This window comes from Penicillium paradoxum, assembly GCF_028828445.1.
Source record: "Penicillium paradoxum strain IBT 22861 chromosome Unknown utg000004l_segment0_segment0, whole genome shotgun sequence".
NCBI classification, from domain to species: Eukaryota; Fungi; Ascomycota; class Eurotiomycetes; order Eurotiales; family Aspergillaceae; genus Penicillium; species Penicillium paradoxum.
The window spans coordinates 381,086-395,913 of NW_026643182.1; the positions used below are offsets into that span (position 1 = coordinate 381,086).

The 14,828-nt window shown below is 49.9% G+C and overlaps 5 protein-coding genes across 5 annotated transcripts; 2 read left to right on the top strand and 3 right to left on the bottom strand.

Annotated features, from left to right (window-relative positions):
* Positions 1-1,534: 1,534 nt before the first annotated feature.
* On the top strand, positions 1,535-3,076 carry N7457_003918 (uncharacterized protein; the record flags this gene model as incomplete). Its single annotated transcript, XM_057174963.1, has 1 exon — positions 1,535-3,076. One exon carries the CDS (start codon positions 1,535-1,537, stop codon positions 3,074-3,076), a length of 1,542 nt encoding a protein of 513 aa, XP_057032010.1.
* Positions 3,077-3,588: 512 nt separating this feature from the next.
* Positions 3,589-7,442, top strand: N7457_003919 (uncharacterized protein; the record flags this gene model as incomplete). The annotated part of the gene is made up of 4 exons (XM_057174964.1): positions 3,589-5,769; positions 5,844-6,174; positions 6,231-7,010; positions 7,087-7,442. The coding sequence occupies 4 exons, from the start codon at positions 3,589-3,591 to the stop codon at positions 7,440-7,442; spliced, it is 3,648 nt and encodes a 1,215-aa protein (XP_057032011.1).
* Positions 7,443-8,695: 1,253 nt separating this feature from the next.
* Positions 8,696-8,926, bottom strand: N7457_003920 (uncharacterized protein; the record flags this gene model as incomplete). The annotated part of the gene is made up of 1 exon (XM_057174965.1): positions 8,696-8,926. The coding sequence occupies one exon, from the start codon at positions 8,924-8,926 to the stop codon at positions 8,696-8,698; it is 231 nt and encodes a 76-aa protein (XP_057032012.1).
* A 1,861-nt stretch (positions 8,927-10,787) lies between these two features.
* somA (putative cAMP-dependent protein kinase pathway protein (Som1)) lies at positions 10,788-13,363 on the bottom strand (the record flags this gene model as incomplete). The annotated part of the gene is made up of 5 exons (XM_057174966.1): positions 10,788-10,958; positions 11,021-11,278; positions 11,343-11,399; positions 11,473-12,825; positions 12,884-13,363. 5 exons carry the CDS (start codon positions 13,361-13,363, stop codon positions 10,788-10,790), a joined length of 2,319 nt encoding a protein of 772 aa, XP_057032013.1.
* Positions 13,364-14,010: 647 nt separating this feature from the next.
* On the bottom strand, positions 14,011-14,724 carry N7457_003922 (uncharacterized protein; the record flags this gene model as incomplete). Its single annotated transcript, XM_057174967.1, has 3 exons — positions 14,011-14,502; positions 14,613-14,674; positions 14,706-14,724. 3 exons carry the CDS (start codon positions 14,722-14,724, stop codon positions 14,011-14,013), a joined length of 573 nt encoding a protein of 190 aa, XP_057032014.1.
* Positions 14,725-14,828: the final 104 nt, after the last annotated feature.

Below are 14,828 nucleotides of genomic sequence, written 5' to 3' on the forward strand. Positions count from 1 at the left end.
GTGTCATTCCAATGATGGGTCTATTGTGTCATAACAAATTCGTTCCCTGGTTTTTTTTTTACCAAGGCTATAGCTCTTGATGAGCATTTGTCTCCTGTGCTACGCATTTCCTTTTTACGTGAGCGCTATTACCTTAGCAAGATCTGAGCTTTCTCCCCTTTTCCCCCCCGATCTGTCTTGTTCTTATGTATCTTTCCCCCCTTTCTTATTTCCACCTTTGCGCACTTTTCGTATTCCATTATTTTATCCTATTTTCGATGTCTCTCTGCCCTTATGCTACCGGGTATTCTTTCCCGCCTTGGGTCTTTGTCTGCGTGTAACGGAAGTCCGAATTGTTCATGCGCTTCTTTTTCCCTTATACTCCTTGGGCAGGCATTCTGCGAAAAGTTCCATTTCCCCTACGTTACACTTTATTTCCTTTGTTCCTTTTTTTTCTTTTTCCTTTTTTTTTCTTTTCTTCAAGCAGCTAAATTGAATTATGTTCGCTTTGAGGATTGTTGCGTTACGCTTTTTCTCTTTCTGTTAGACTGATTGACGGCCTGTATAACACGCTTTGTTTCGTGCGCCTCAGCGTTTGTCGATTCTAAGTGCCTTGATCGTATGCAATAATGGTCCCTTGCGCTCTTTCGTTTGGTGTCTTGCATTGCGCTGCTGCCGTCGAAATCTTTCCCTTGTCCTGGTATATTGAGGTACTGCTCTTTAGGGACTCTGGCTTTGGCTAGCAGTGGAACTATATAATCATCACCGCTGTGGCTGGTCCCATGGATGGAAACCTTTGGATTGGATCTCAAGCACATCTGATTGCATGTTTAGTTTTTGCGTTAGGTTGGAGCTTGGGGTTTGGCGTTGTCTGGGGGGAGGTCCTTTGTTTCTGTTTGGATTGGGTTCCTCGGACACTCTTTTCTCGACTGTTGAGATTTCCTAGTTTTTGCTCGCGGGTTGTAGTTTTCCCAATCTACTTCGCATTGGACCATGCGTCCCCATCTATCGTCGGGTCCTCAGGTCTGGTAGCTCAGTCAACGCCCTTGTTTCCACTTGACATTTAGATGTCCATCTCCACGATATCATTCATGTTTCAACATTGCCTCGTTCGTACATTTTATATATGGGTATATTTGGTTGGTCAACTGAGTCTTGGACCTTGTTTTTATCTTCCCTATGAGAGCTATTTGGGACAAGCAGCCTGTTCCATCTATGATTTCACAGCTTTCGAAGGATTTGGGTAATCAATTTGGATATCTCTCACATTACATACTGAGCGCGAGAGGGTATCCCTCAAGTTACCTAAGTATCATTGATTAGCTGGAAGACGCAAGAATGATAGATATCCTCATGTAAAGCGTTCTCATGTGTCGATTTGAAGTAGTAAGACACGCCCGTAGCCCTGGGGAATGCCCGAGGTACAGGTTCCCAGGTCCAGTCCAGTCGGTCCTTCCTCAAACGTCGGCTAGCAAGACCACTCGGTGATCTCAACCTCAACTTCTCTTTGCCTTGACTCTTCTTCCGCTCTGCCAACTCTTCCAACTCTTTCAAAATGCGTTACAGGAACTGGGATGTGCTCCTCTTCCCAGCAGGCTCCAAAACACCTATCCAAGAGTTCAAGACACAATGCTTCGTGACCAAGGACCGAGACTCGCCCTATCTACACAATCCTGTCTACTTTGGTCCGCACGCACACCAACCCGACCCCAGTCATTTCAATCAATTGCCAGTCCTCACAACATTCATCCCAAGCCAGCCTAGAGACAGCCCCTTCCAGGTATCCATTCACAGCTGGGACAGACCACGCCCCAGTGTCCAGATCGAATCTAGCATGGAGCCCGAGGATGTTCCGCTCTTTGAAGCACGGGTATTTGTTGACGGAGCATTTGTTGCTGGCAGCATCTATGGACAGAGGACCAGATGGCCGCAGATCATGGACTTGGGTTCCAATATCGACCGAGATGGAAACCAGGACACCCTCCGCTTCCCTCCTTTCCATTCCGAGGTACTTCAACAAAAGCATTGGGACGCAGGAGACTCCCAGGGTCGAATCAAAATTATCATTGCTGAAGGATTTTCTCGCCCAAACCGTAATCCTCCGTTCGAACGGTTCAGACATGTCATTGCTTTCTCTTTCCAGCATGCACCTCTAGATATCTTGGAGTTCTCGGAGATTGCTTGGCCCAACCCAAGCATGTGGATTATAGTACCAAATGCAGCCCGGTACGGATCAGCTACGAGATACAACGCCACCAAGGGACTTGAAGATGGCGCCCATGGGCATTCGCCAGGCAAGCCTGACAGACCTGATGATGCCATCACAGGCAACACGAGCAGCAAGTCAAGCAACAACACTTACAGTGGCAGTACCCCATCTACCTACAATGCTTGGACCCCTCACCGTGGCTTTCCCATCCCTTCCACTCAGTGGAATGGCTACTCTCAAGGACCTCGGTGGGACCCGCAGGATACATACATCGTTGAACCTGGCATAGACGCTTTTGTTGATGATACAGCATGGCGTCAGCGAGGTGCCCGTTCCTCCCGGGAGGATGTCCCCATGCCAGACTACAGTTCTGCCGGTTCAACCAGCAGCCGGCCCATCTCCAGCATGTCTGGGCTCAGCTACGAGCATAGCAAGCAGCCTAGCATCAACTCTTGTCTGGACGATGAACAATACAATGAGTTGATCCAAGCTCTCACTCCAACCAAGGCGCCTTCAATGGGTACGCGCGCACCTTCGAACACCCCCTCTACTGCAACGGCATCGATGGCTCCTCCAAAACCTTCTGCTGCCGCTGAAGCTCGATCTGCAGGCTACAAAACTCGGAGTCGGCGTACATCTGCACTCAAGGAGATATCTCAAACGAGTACCCGTGAGGCTTCCGGCTCAAGTGAGCCCAAGAATTCATCTCCAAAGGTCGGAGCAAGTCCCAGTGAAAAGATTAGAGGCAAAAAGGAAACCCAGAAAGATGGCCCCACGGAGACTCCGAAGGCACAATCGAAGGGCAAGCGGAGCATGAAGGAAAATAGCAAGGCTAAGGATATCGATGCGAATGAGAATACTCCGGATGAGATCGAGTCGGTACTGTAGGAACGCGCCAGCTACAATGTATCATTCATAGCTACTCTGGTTATCCCAGTCGTGTCTGGGAATGAAGTGGAACTGTATCTTTAGGAACTACTTCAATGAACACTGCTTTCAGCGTATGGATCACCTATGAGTATTGACTGTTCTGTGTTTTGGAATATCCGAATCAACTGAGTTGCTCTCGAGCAGACTCTAGGCATCGTACCTTCCTGAGTGACTCGATTTTACTATGTAGCTGTTGTAGAGGTGTCCCATGGCTGCTCGCTCTTTCTCATATTTCATCGCTCCTACTTTCTCTTTCTCTTCCTCTTCTCTTTTCTCTCCCTCTCTCCATTCTTTCATCACTCACCATCCTGTGCGTCCTACTCGTGTTTTTTTCATTTTCCATCGCGTTGATCATCAATTGTTCGTGCTCATCTGGTTCTACCGCTGTCGTTTGCTGCGTTGCCCTATCGTGATACAAACTGTGCACCGCCAGTAAGGTCAAGCCCGGTCTCAGGCAAGTTGTGCTCAGGATGGACTCTGCCTCCATCCCGGGTGCAGCCTCCATCCCAGGCTCGGGCTCGGGCTCGGGCTCTGTCCCGGCCTCATCTCTGGCTGTGGGCACTCATCCTGCAGTCCCCACCAACGGTACAACAGATGTGTCTGCAATCGCCAGTCCTGATGTTAGGACTGCTGAGCATCAAGCTCAGCAGCTCGCATCTATCCCTGGTTCTATCTCTCTGTCAATGCTGCAACAATCCCCTTTCTCGCCTCGTTCTCATCAGCCTCAGAGACATGACGACTTGGCTATTCTGTCACCCACTCATTCTCTGAATGATGTTGGGTCTAGGACTCAGCATGAGTACGGCATTTCGGCTGGTGGTGGCGTGTCTATGGCAATGCAAAGCCCTAGTTCAAACGCAGGTGCTTCTTCCATTCAGCAAGTTGCGCAGACTGCAACATTCGAGGCCATACCATACACTGGCCCGATGTCTAGTCCCACTGCTCTGCGCGATCATTTGGCTGGTGGTCGGAATCAAATAGCTATCGGCCTGCCTGCGGATTATTATCATTCTCGGGACCAGCAGCTCTCGAGTGTGCAAAATGCTGCACACCAGTCGCCTGTCGGTCCAGCGGCTCGCAGGAATATTTCCTTTGCTGATAGCAGTTTTGAATCATTTATGCAGCCGCTATCTGGTAGGAGTTTGGTACATTCTCCTATCAATGAAGAACATCCTTTCGATCTTTCATTTAATCAACACGGGGTACCCCGTGCAATCAGTCCTCATGATTTTGTGGATCATGGCCAGAACGCTTATGTGTCTACCCATCAACGGGATATGAGCCAGCGACCCATTGCTCAGCCGCCCTTGGCTAATCCACCTCTTGGTGGAAACCTAGCCATGGCTAGAGGCCCGGTTTATTCACTCGTTGAGCGCGAAGAGCGCTCTGTTCCGCCCCATGCTACTAGCTACAGGTCGATTCATGATAAAGGCGGACGGCTTTTGTCTATTGATCAGCGGATTACGAGCCAACAACCTGTTTCCCAGCAAAGTGTCGGCTTTTCTTTTGATGATAAAACCAATTTGAATCGAGTCGGGATTTGTTCTCAACCTGTCCGACAGCTCGGTTCGACTGCGTCAGAGGACCCTGCTTTGGTTCACGGCCAGGCTGCCCAGATGATCACGAGTCAACAGGCTATGGACCATCGGTATTCCCCTTGGCAGCCTGTGGATGATCTTTCTGTTACTCGCTTTACGCCTGCCACCGATCAAGATAGCAAGACTTTTTCGGGGCCGCAGTACTCTGCAGTGCCTCGGTTCGGATACACTTCTTTGCTTGGCCATGCTTATGAACGATCTTTCGACCAGCGGGCTGAAAATCAGTCATTGCTTGGCCGACGTACACACTCTGGACTACCTGTCTATGACAGCTTTGATATATCTAGCCGCCAAAACAATCAGCCCCGAGATCAGCAGACTACAATTGTTCGCCCTATTGGGGAAGATCGTGAAGCTTCCGTTGTTCAAGGCCGTTCTTCTTGGGAGCAAAGTTATGTGAGCCAACAGCCGAGATATTATCGTTCTGCTGCTGGCCAACAAATCCCAGAAGAGACGATCTATCAGCCTGTGTCTCGGAAGCCCGTCTTTGGCTTTTCTAGTGTTGCTGAAGCGCACGCTTTTGAGCCTTGGCCTCGGAAGCGCATGTCTGACTTTGCAAGTGCTCATAGTACTTTTGTCGAAGGGCAAGGCCGTCAAAGTGTGGTCCACGAAGCCGCAGATCCGACGGATCGCGGCTTTGCTTATCCTGCTGGCCGTGAAATTCCTCTGGCTCCAAGGGCGTTTGAGCGCCCTGTGCCTGCTGTACCTTTCATGCGCCCAAGCATTCAAAGCCATTCTGTGAAACAAGAACAAGTTTCTCCTAGTCCCTTCCAGGGTTTCAAAAGAAGCAATGACGGGCAATTTGACTCTCATCTAGCGTCAGAAGTTTGGAATAAATCCACGCTGCCTGAAACTTTGACCTCAAATGGGGTTGAAGCTTCGCGCCATGCTGGAAACCAGAACCGTTCGAACCCCCGAGGATTCGGTCAAAGTGTCTCTGCCAATCCTTCTAATAAATCGGAGCCTGGTGATATTCTTGAGCAAGATTTATTTAAGGATAATAAAATCTCTATCAGCGGTTATTATTATCACCCGGGAATCTGTGGCAGCCCAGTAAGTATTGATGCATGGTTTTGGAGTCAGCCCTAAGTTCTTCTCCGTCACCACAACCCACTAACTGTATTCAGACTTGGTTAAAGGATCTTACTGTGAACTACCTCACTGACAGTGAAGTCTTGTACTATTTCAATGTCATAGCACTTATGGGTCGAATGCAGCCTGATTTTAGGTACAAATATGACAGTGCTGATAGGAAAAACATCATCGTGAACCTCACCTTGTGGGGGAATACCATCATCCATGCTGAACTGACCTCGGACTCTCTCCATGCTGCTGAGGTCTTTGCATATCGTCAGACTCTCGAGAAGATGCAAAAGCACAATTCAGACTGGGTGATTCCTCCTCTACCCAAGGATGGTCCTACAAGCCCTGGATGGGTATGGACGAAGCTGCTCAAAGGTATATCACCCAGTTCCCTTAGCCGCGAATGACAGCTAATGATTCCACCGTCGAAGACTTCTGTGCGGATCAGGGTTTTCCAAAGCCTCGTTATAAGTCTAGTCAAGATGGAATGGGCTGGTACTGCAATCTCTCCATCAACAGCAAACCTTACATCAGTGCACGGGGGTGCAAAACTCTAACGGAGGCGGAAAGCACAGCTGCGCACATGGCATTGTATCAATTGGCCATTATGGGGTTTGACCATTCTGCTCGGAGTCCAATTCACTCCCCTTTCGACCAATCTTCGCATAATGCACCTGTGTCTGTGTGGGGATCGTCGGGGAAATTTATGGAGAGTCCCTTCAATTCATCCCTGCGCCCGAAGAACGATCCTCGCAGCAGTGTTTTTTCGAAGTATAAACTTTCAACGGCTACTGTTCCAAAGAAAGGCTCCCTGAGCAAAATTTCTCCCAAAAAGGGCCCTAGTGGCCCGTCACGCAAACAGCCTGATCGTACTGTTCGGTATGCAGGCGTGTCTAAATCATCTGATCACTCCAAAAAGAAAGCATCTGCCTTCTACTACAACAGGGCCAAATGGATCAAGCGCAGACGAATTGAGGCATTGGAAACACAGCTGCGAGAGGCCCAAAATTGGGAACCTGTTCAGCAAAATCCGGCCAAACTTCCTCCTCAGTTTGCTCACGCTGCCAATCGAGTTCCATTGAGCGACTGTCGCCTCTTGCCCATGGAGCATCAGAAGGATCATGTTGAAGATCCACTGGTCAGATTGCGCAGCCTTGATGGAAAGCTTGCTCTGTTGAGTCCTCGCTCCTCGTTCCGCGAGATCTTGAAGAGTATGTCAAAGCAACTTTGAAATGTTGCACTAACCCCCATCACATTGACTAACCATCATTTCTTCCTGTGTTTTAGCAATTTGTGAAGTCTTGAAAATCGATTACCCTGAGATCTTTCGTGGAGATAGACCCAACAATTCCAGGGCTATGTTCCCATATGCCCACGAGATGTTCGCCAAGTTCACCGGAGATCCCTACCTTTCCCGTGCCAGTCCGATAAAGCTCTGCCATGTCCACAATCCTGACCCGGAAATTGCCCAGGAGATCGGGGTCAAGAGCGTCATCCTCTATCTTCTAAGTATTGTCAAGGATGATGCTGATCTCGATCAGAAGGCGTACGAGACTGAATCGCCGAACGTCAGACGCATCGAGTGTGAGACCATCCAGTCTCTGTCGGCCCAGAATAAGCCGATTGGAGCCCTTCTCTACTAACTGCGCTGTCTACAATGGAGAATCATGTGCTACTGAACTTCGCTATGTCAATGTGTCCCGGACCTCGTCGCGAGAGCTGTTTGTCCATTTTCTGATTTGAGACTTGGTGGTGTTTGTCTTGATGTCCGATGAAGATGGAAACCGGTGAATTGTGTTTGATGACTTTGGTTTTTGCGTTTCTACACTTCACTCGGTGGCCTTTCTGCTTGCTTTGATATTCTGTTTTTGTGTTTGTCTGAAATTGTATGATTATTTGTAATATTCCTCGTCTTCTTTGTATATCTAAGATCAGTGGTCTATTCATGACAATGCTTGTAACAAAGAGCGTTCTATGAGTTCTATGACATGGGGCATGAGCATATCAAATCAAAAGGCTCTAGCAATTACGATCGGTAGAACATGGTCTTTGCGGCAGCGGTGATCATCAATTTCATACAACAAGCGAGAGGGAGTGAATCAATTAATGAATACATGTAAGGACATGGCGATTGATTCTGCTATTGAAGATCGAAGCATGCAACTCTTGTTTCCCTTTACCAACGATCCCCCTGTTCCTCCTTCATATCAAGCGACACTCATTCAACATCAATCCAGATACATCCCATAGCTCCTTCAGAACAAAAACAAGGAAAAGTCTCAAATAGAAGCACAGCCAGGGTGTTTTCCCCAGCGAATAGGTCCAAAAATTGGTTCAAGGTTGCATCAGGATAATCAAGGAGACTTGAGGACCTGCATTACACAGTATGCTCGGATCAACTAGAAGATTCATCTGCTCAAGAACACGGATGTAAGAAGCCATGTACCCTTCGTGAGGATATCGATACGCGGATAGCCGACGTTCAAGTGTTGGCGTCGTATCTTCACGGCTGGATGTAGAATAGATCAAGGACCTATAAGCCAACGCCCACAGAGAACCCACGATTTGTCTTTGTTGAAAAGACCCCACACAGTCGGTGATTGGCGTTGAGGCCCCGGTGCACTATGTGCAAAGATCGGTGTGGCGCTTTCCCGGCGTGGGTGGTCCTCGGGGGGACTCGATCGAATAAGGGTCTTCTAACCAGACGTGACAGGCCAGGCCATGTCAGACGTCACCCCTTCCTCCGCCGCCCTCGCCACTCGTGGGGGGTCTTCCAACCGGACGTGATAGGGCGAGGCCCATGTCGAACGTCTATCCTCCTCCGCCGCCCGCGTCGCTCGTAGGGTACCTGCTAAACGTGAGGGACGTGCTAGTAGCTCGTTTCGAACGTATGCCCTCATCCTTCGCCGCCCTCGCTAGTCGTGGTGGGGTCCCGGCGTGGGAGGTCCTCTGCCAAGGTTTCTGCGCTGACGCGCAGGAGAATGCCCTCAGAGTTCTCTTCACTGGGCAAGGTGTCGTGTCGGTCTGGAGGGTGTGGTGGGAGGTTAGTGTAGACACAAGCTGGATGGGGAAAGGGGTTGATATGCTGACGTGAAACTGGAACAATGTTGGGTACCTGTCGTCTCATGGGGGGACAGAAACAAACAATCGTCTGTCTCGTGCAAAGGTAGACAAGGTAGACTTCTCGTGTGGCCTGCAAATTAATACGGAGTCTCACGAAGGTCATATGTAGGATTCAACAGAACATAGAAACATCAGCATAGTACGGTGTGATCAGTGGAAAGAAGAAGATCAGACTGACTAGGAAGGACTTCTCTCCCTGTCATGGGGACAGAGCATGAGAGCAGTGTGAGATGTATCTGTTGCTTTTGAAAGCTTGTGCGAGAAGAGGAAAATGGAAGAGGGAGGAGTGGAAAAGGGAGGGTATTTATGCTCTGGGCGAGGACACTTCCCGATTAGGAAAAGTAGGGTTCCGACTCACAGCTCAATAGAAACAACAATAAGGACAACAATAAGGACAACAATAAGAAGAACAATAGGAAGAACAATAGGAAGAACAATAGGCAGCAACAATAGGCAGCAACAAAAGCAATGTCAATAGCAATGTCAATAGCAACGTCAATAGCAACACCAATAGCAACACCAATAGCAACTTCAATAGCAACGTCAATAGCAATCACAACGAACATTGATTACTAGTCTGCCTAGAGTCTTATTGAGTCGTCGGATGATCTTACCACTCTATATTGACTCAGAGCCTGATTGTCGCGATCATATGACGAGCGACACTGTTCTCCGAGCATCGAGACTGACGACACGTAGAGACTTAAATAGTGTCCATACACACATTGAGAACGTCCTACATGAAAACAGGAGAGTAACAACATCTGGGTACACCTCGCAGCATAGCAGTACACCATCGCTACTCATCACGCCGTGTAAGTCTAATGTCTACGTGTACAAATGAGTGAGAATTGGTGACCCAAATAAACTGTCCAATAATATATGAATTGGGATCCATAGCTTGAGAACAGAGAAAGAACATGAAACGCATAACCATAACGACGTCGAAACTCCTGGGGTCTGCTAGCAGGGGAATATCCAAATCCAATATCAATCCGGTCACTTCCCATCAACACGCCAACACCAACAGCAAGCATTCAAGTAGAGTCACGAAAGTCCTGGTTCTTTTGAATTGGTTTCTTTTATGCCAGTCCAATTCCCTCTGGTCACTCATGTGTCCAGGTTCCTTGACATAGGCTGATCGGGATACCCGGGTCTGATCCGAGGGTACAGGCAAAATGTAGAGAAAAGAAAAGAGAAGAAAAGAAAAGAAGACCACAGGCCATGCAGCCTTGGGGATAGAAGCAGAAAAGTGGAAGGATCCACTACCAGTGATACTGGTAACAAAAGAAAAAAAAAAGAAACGGCCGGCATTTGTAAGAACACTGTTCGAGACGAATGAAAGGAGAGAGAAGTGACAAAAAAGAAACCGTTTGCAAAAGAAAGGACGAAAGTGCACTGAGTCAGCCGTAGGGAACTGGACTTCATACTGATAGTATCAACGTTGCCCGTACAGACGAGACAAAGCAAGGAATTAAGTAACCACATCCACAAGTAATAATAGTAATAATAGAAAGAAAGGAAGAGAAGCCAAGAAAACTCGTAGGTCACAGTGCACTAATCTCGAATACAGACGAGCCCGGTGAGTCCAAGCAGTCCCTGGTATCGGTTTGTTGGGGGAAGGGATGATGCTGGCTTCCAGGACGAGCAATGGAAGGATAGGAGAGGATGCGATGAACAGGGTACACCAACGCCAATCTCGCAATAGCACATGCGCGAATCACACATATCCAGATAATTGGGAGACAAGAAGAAAGCAGAACAGGTCGAGTATCCGCGAAAACGCACTAGAGCAATGATCAAATGTACAAACAAGGGTATATCGGAGGTGAAGCACCTGAAGGACCGTCAAGACTTTTATGCATTCACAGGCCGTCACCGGCACCTGTCTCAACGCCATCCGCCGAGTAGGATATGCTAGGGTCGAATCCGAACCCGGTAGCGTCGGCATCGGTATTGAGGAATGTGTCAAAGTCAAAGTTCTCCAAAATGTTTGGGTCTTCCAGAGTGCTGAAGTCAAGATTGAATGCGGAGGCCTTTTTCGACGGAGTTAGTCAATCACAACGACAATATGAAAAGCAGGGATGGAATGACATACATCGGGAATACTGAGGTCAGTGAAGGATTGCTGCTGGTCAGGAGGCGGCTGAACCATAGTCTGAGGAGCAGGTGCCGCAGTGGGCTGTATTGGCGGAGCTGGCCCGTTCGCCCCATTCGCCCCATTCTTATTGTTGAAGGAGGCAGGATGCTGCGGCGTGACGGGGGTAGATGGTGTCGGGGGCTCAGCAGCTTCTGTCGAGGGTGTGGCACCTGCAGCCGCACTGGCAGCAGCAGCAGCTTGCTTCTTATTGGGCCGCTTCAGGTCAAGTTAGCAAATATGAAGACAATATGGAATATAACTGATTTGAGGGTATACAAACCTTGCGGGTGGTGTCCTTGGTGTCCTTCTTGCCCTTTGGCGCAGCCTTGGTAGCCTGCTGGGGCGTTGGTGGTGCGTTGACAGTCGTCTGAGGTGATGCGGGGGTGGCCACCACGGCCAGGAGCAGTGACGGGTGGAGGGGGCATCGCGCCTCGTTCCTGCGGGGTTCCAGCCTGGGGTTGGTTCGCAGGCGAATGTTGCGGAGGCATCTGCGGCTGTCCTGGCTGCCATTGTGCACCAGGCATACGTTGACCGGCATTGGCCGGAATTGGCTGGCCCATTTGAGCTCCAGTGAAGTTGGGATTAGAGCTGGGAGGTCGCATATTCGGTGCTGAGAAGAACTGAGCTGCCATCTCTGGCGGGATTGGCCCGCCGTTGAGATTCATGGAGCCAGGTGATCCACGCTGGGACATATCACCGGCGCTAGGCGAACCTGGAAGACCAGTCGGGGGCATCTTAGGAGTGCCGCGTTTCATTTGGTCGCTGGGATTGGGAGACGCACCCGCCCTACTGCCTGGCGAGGTGCCTGGTGGCAAAGCACCCTGACCGGGCATCGGGGGTTGGCCATCAGCACGGGCCATGCTATCCTGCTCTTGACGAGCCATCATCAAGCGCCGCTTATTTTGCTGTTCAAGCAGCATAAGCTGCATCTGATAATCTTGGAGAGCATGGTTGCCATTTTGGGCGCCGCCAGGTGTCGGCATACCACCAGGTCGGACCTGGCCAAGTTGGCCATTCGAGCCGTAGAATTCAGGACCACCAGCCATGGGGTACATTGCTTGGCCGTCCTGCATTGGTACCAGATCCGTCTGATTTGCCATGACACTGGCATTCATCATGCCACCATTTGGGATACCCTGGGAATTTGATGCTGAGCGAGAGTGATGAAGGGCCAAGTTTTGAGCATATACCTGCATAGATTTCTGTTGCGCAGCTTGTCCGTGTTGCTGGAAATGCTGGAATTGCGCCGGGTTCATCCCCCTTGGAATACCATTTTGCATCATCATAGCCTGCGGGTTGGGCTGTCCTGGCATTCCTTGCCCCTGTCCACGGCCGTTCGGTGCGAGCTGCTGTCCGTTGACAGCGCCTTCAAGACGTGGGCGTTTCGACGGCGAGGGGGCGTTCTCGGCAGACGCGGGTGATTGTGGTCGATGTCCACCCATCTCGAGATCAGAGTGTTCCCGCTGCATCTGCTGTATCATTTGCAGCTGCTGGGTCTTTTGATACTGCGCCATTTGTTGTTGTTGTTGCGTGCTAGAAACAATCTTATCAGTACAACGTTCACCCCCAATTCCAGACTTCGCATGGGGGAAAGCATATTCAGATAGAGCATACAGTCCAGTCGTATTGTTCTGCAGCACTGTTTTCTGCAGGTTAGGAGGCACCATGCCATTTTGTCTCCGCAGCTGGTTCATCTGGCCGGGCATCATGGGCTGCTGCCGCAGAAATTGGTTGTGCTGCTGTTCTCGCATACGCATGAAATGCTACACGTCAGGATTAGTCCATAGCCCGGGCTCCCAATATAAGTGATCGTTCACACACCTGATTGTGATGAAGATATTGCCTGATATCACTGCTATTTCCCTTCTTGCGTTGAGCCCAGAAGAAGTCCCAGAAGAGACTGAACCAATCGAGAAGGAAGGATGAGGGACTTTCGGTGGGGATATTTGGACGAGGGAGATCATCTGGAATTTTGACCTTTTCGCCGTCCTTTCCGTCCGTCATCATAGCGTCGGGGTCCATGCCATTGACATCGCCATCACGCCGATTTCCGGGACTTGACTTGGGGTTATTGTCGGTGTTGAGCTTGATAGACTCGTCCTGCATGAGTGCGCGGGCGCAATCATGGTACCCACGCTTCAAAAAGTAATCATAGATATAGGTGTTGAGGTTGGTGATCATCATGTCGGGGTTGTTCATAGTGCCGTCGTTACGAGAAGCCGTGGATCCGTTGTTGATCATTGGAACTCCACCCACAGGGCCACCAGCCCCGGGGTTCATCCCGACATTCATCTGGTTCATGGTGGCGAACGGTGGGACTACAACCACCCTTGCCTATGGTATTGCAATGCTCAAATCGAATATACTTAGCTTCCGACGCGCGACCACCGTTTCAGGCTACCAAGCCTAACGCGGGGTGATAGAAGCGACGCGTTGGAATAAATGCGGAGGCAAAGCGGTCACCGCTTTCGAGGGGATATCGAAGGCTCGCGGGCTGAGCAACGCGTAGGTGTAATAGCGCAAACCAGGTGAGTATCTGATCGCAAGATGTGACGAAGGGCGGTGGAAATTTTGAAATCCCCGGTGGCGTCTTCCTCCGGAGAAACCACGCGACGGTATGGAAACGAGAGGAAAGAGGGTCGGAGGCGCAGATGAAGTATGCTCGGTACCTCTGGCGAAATTGGTGAGCGCTTGTCAAATGATTAAACACCTAGTATCGCCAAGTGCAGAGAGTAAGGACGCGGTCTATATAGGATGGGCGATGACGGAGGTACAAAGAGGCGGAAAAAGCGCACAAGTGAGGTGGTTGGTATGGGGGGGGAGGCGGCGCCAGACACCCGATCGGGCAGAATCGCGGACAGGAGAACACTAAGCCCGTATACAAAGAAAAAGAAACCCCAAGGGCAAGAAACAAAAAAAAGACCAGATTCAGAATATGAAAGGGGAATCTAAGAGATGTGGATCTCACAGTGGGAAGGGGAGGACGGATTCAGTGAGAGAGAGCCGGGGGGGGACGTACGGCGACAGGCGCTGCGCTCTGCGGGAGAATCGCTTGTTCGGAGCGGATCAACCTGGACGGAGGTCGGGGCTGGGGATGGCGCTGTCAGGCGTATTTCTGGGAATGCACCGATCTGATAACCATTGAATTTGCGGTCTGCAACAAGAAAGAAAGCAGGTGTCAGGGATGTAGGAAACCCGAGCAGATAACACAATGTGGAAAGAGAGTGGTTTGAACAAAGCGACACAACAAGGAAGATAGAGGAGAAAGTCAGAAGGGTGATATGATACCTGATGGGCCCTGCGATGGATCCCAGCGGGAGTCTAAAAGTAGGGTAAGCCACTATTCTGCGACCACCACGAAGGTTGGATATAACGACGGTCGAACGATTCAAAAAATCGAACAGATCGATAGAAAGATCAATTGCAAGGGAAAATCCTGCCTAGGAAGAGGTTGAGGAAAGATGGGAAGAAGGAAATTCGATCTGTAAAGAGTTGAGGGGCGGCGGAGATAGTGGTACAGAACCGGTATGACCAGGTGTTTGTAATATACAGTACTTGACGAATACATGGGTGCGAAGGTCCCGCTAACCGCTGTTTGGGTGTGCCGGGGGTCTGTAGATACTTGACCAAACTGCAGAATTACGTGACGGTACGGGTTTCATTCTGACCGTACGGTTCAAGCTCCTGGGGGCAGATTCGCCGATGATCTGCACGTATAAAAAAAAAAGGGAGATCATGAGATTTCGATGGACTGATCGCAACTCGA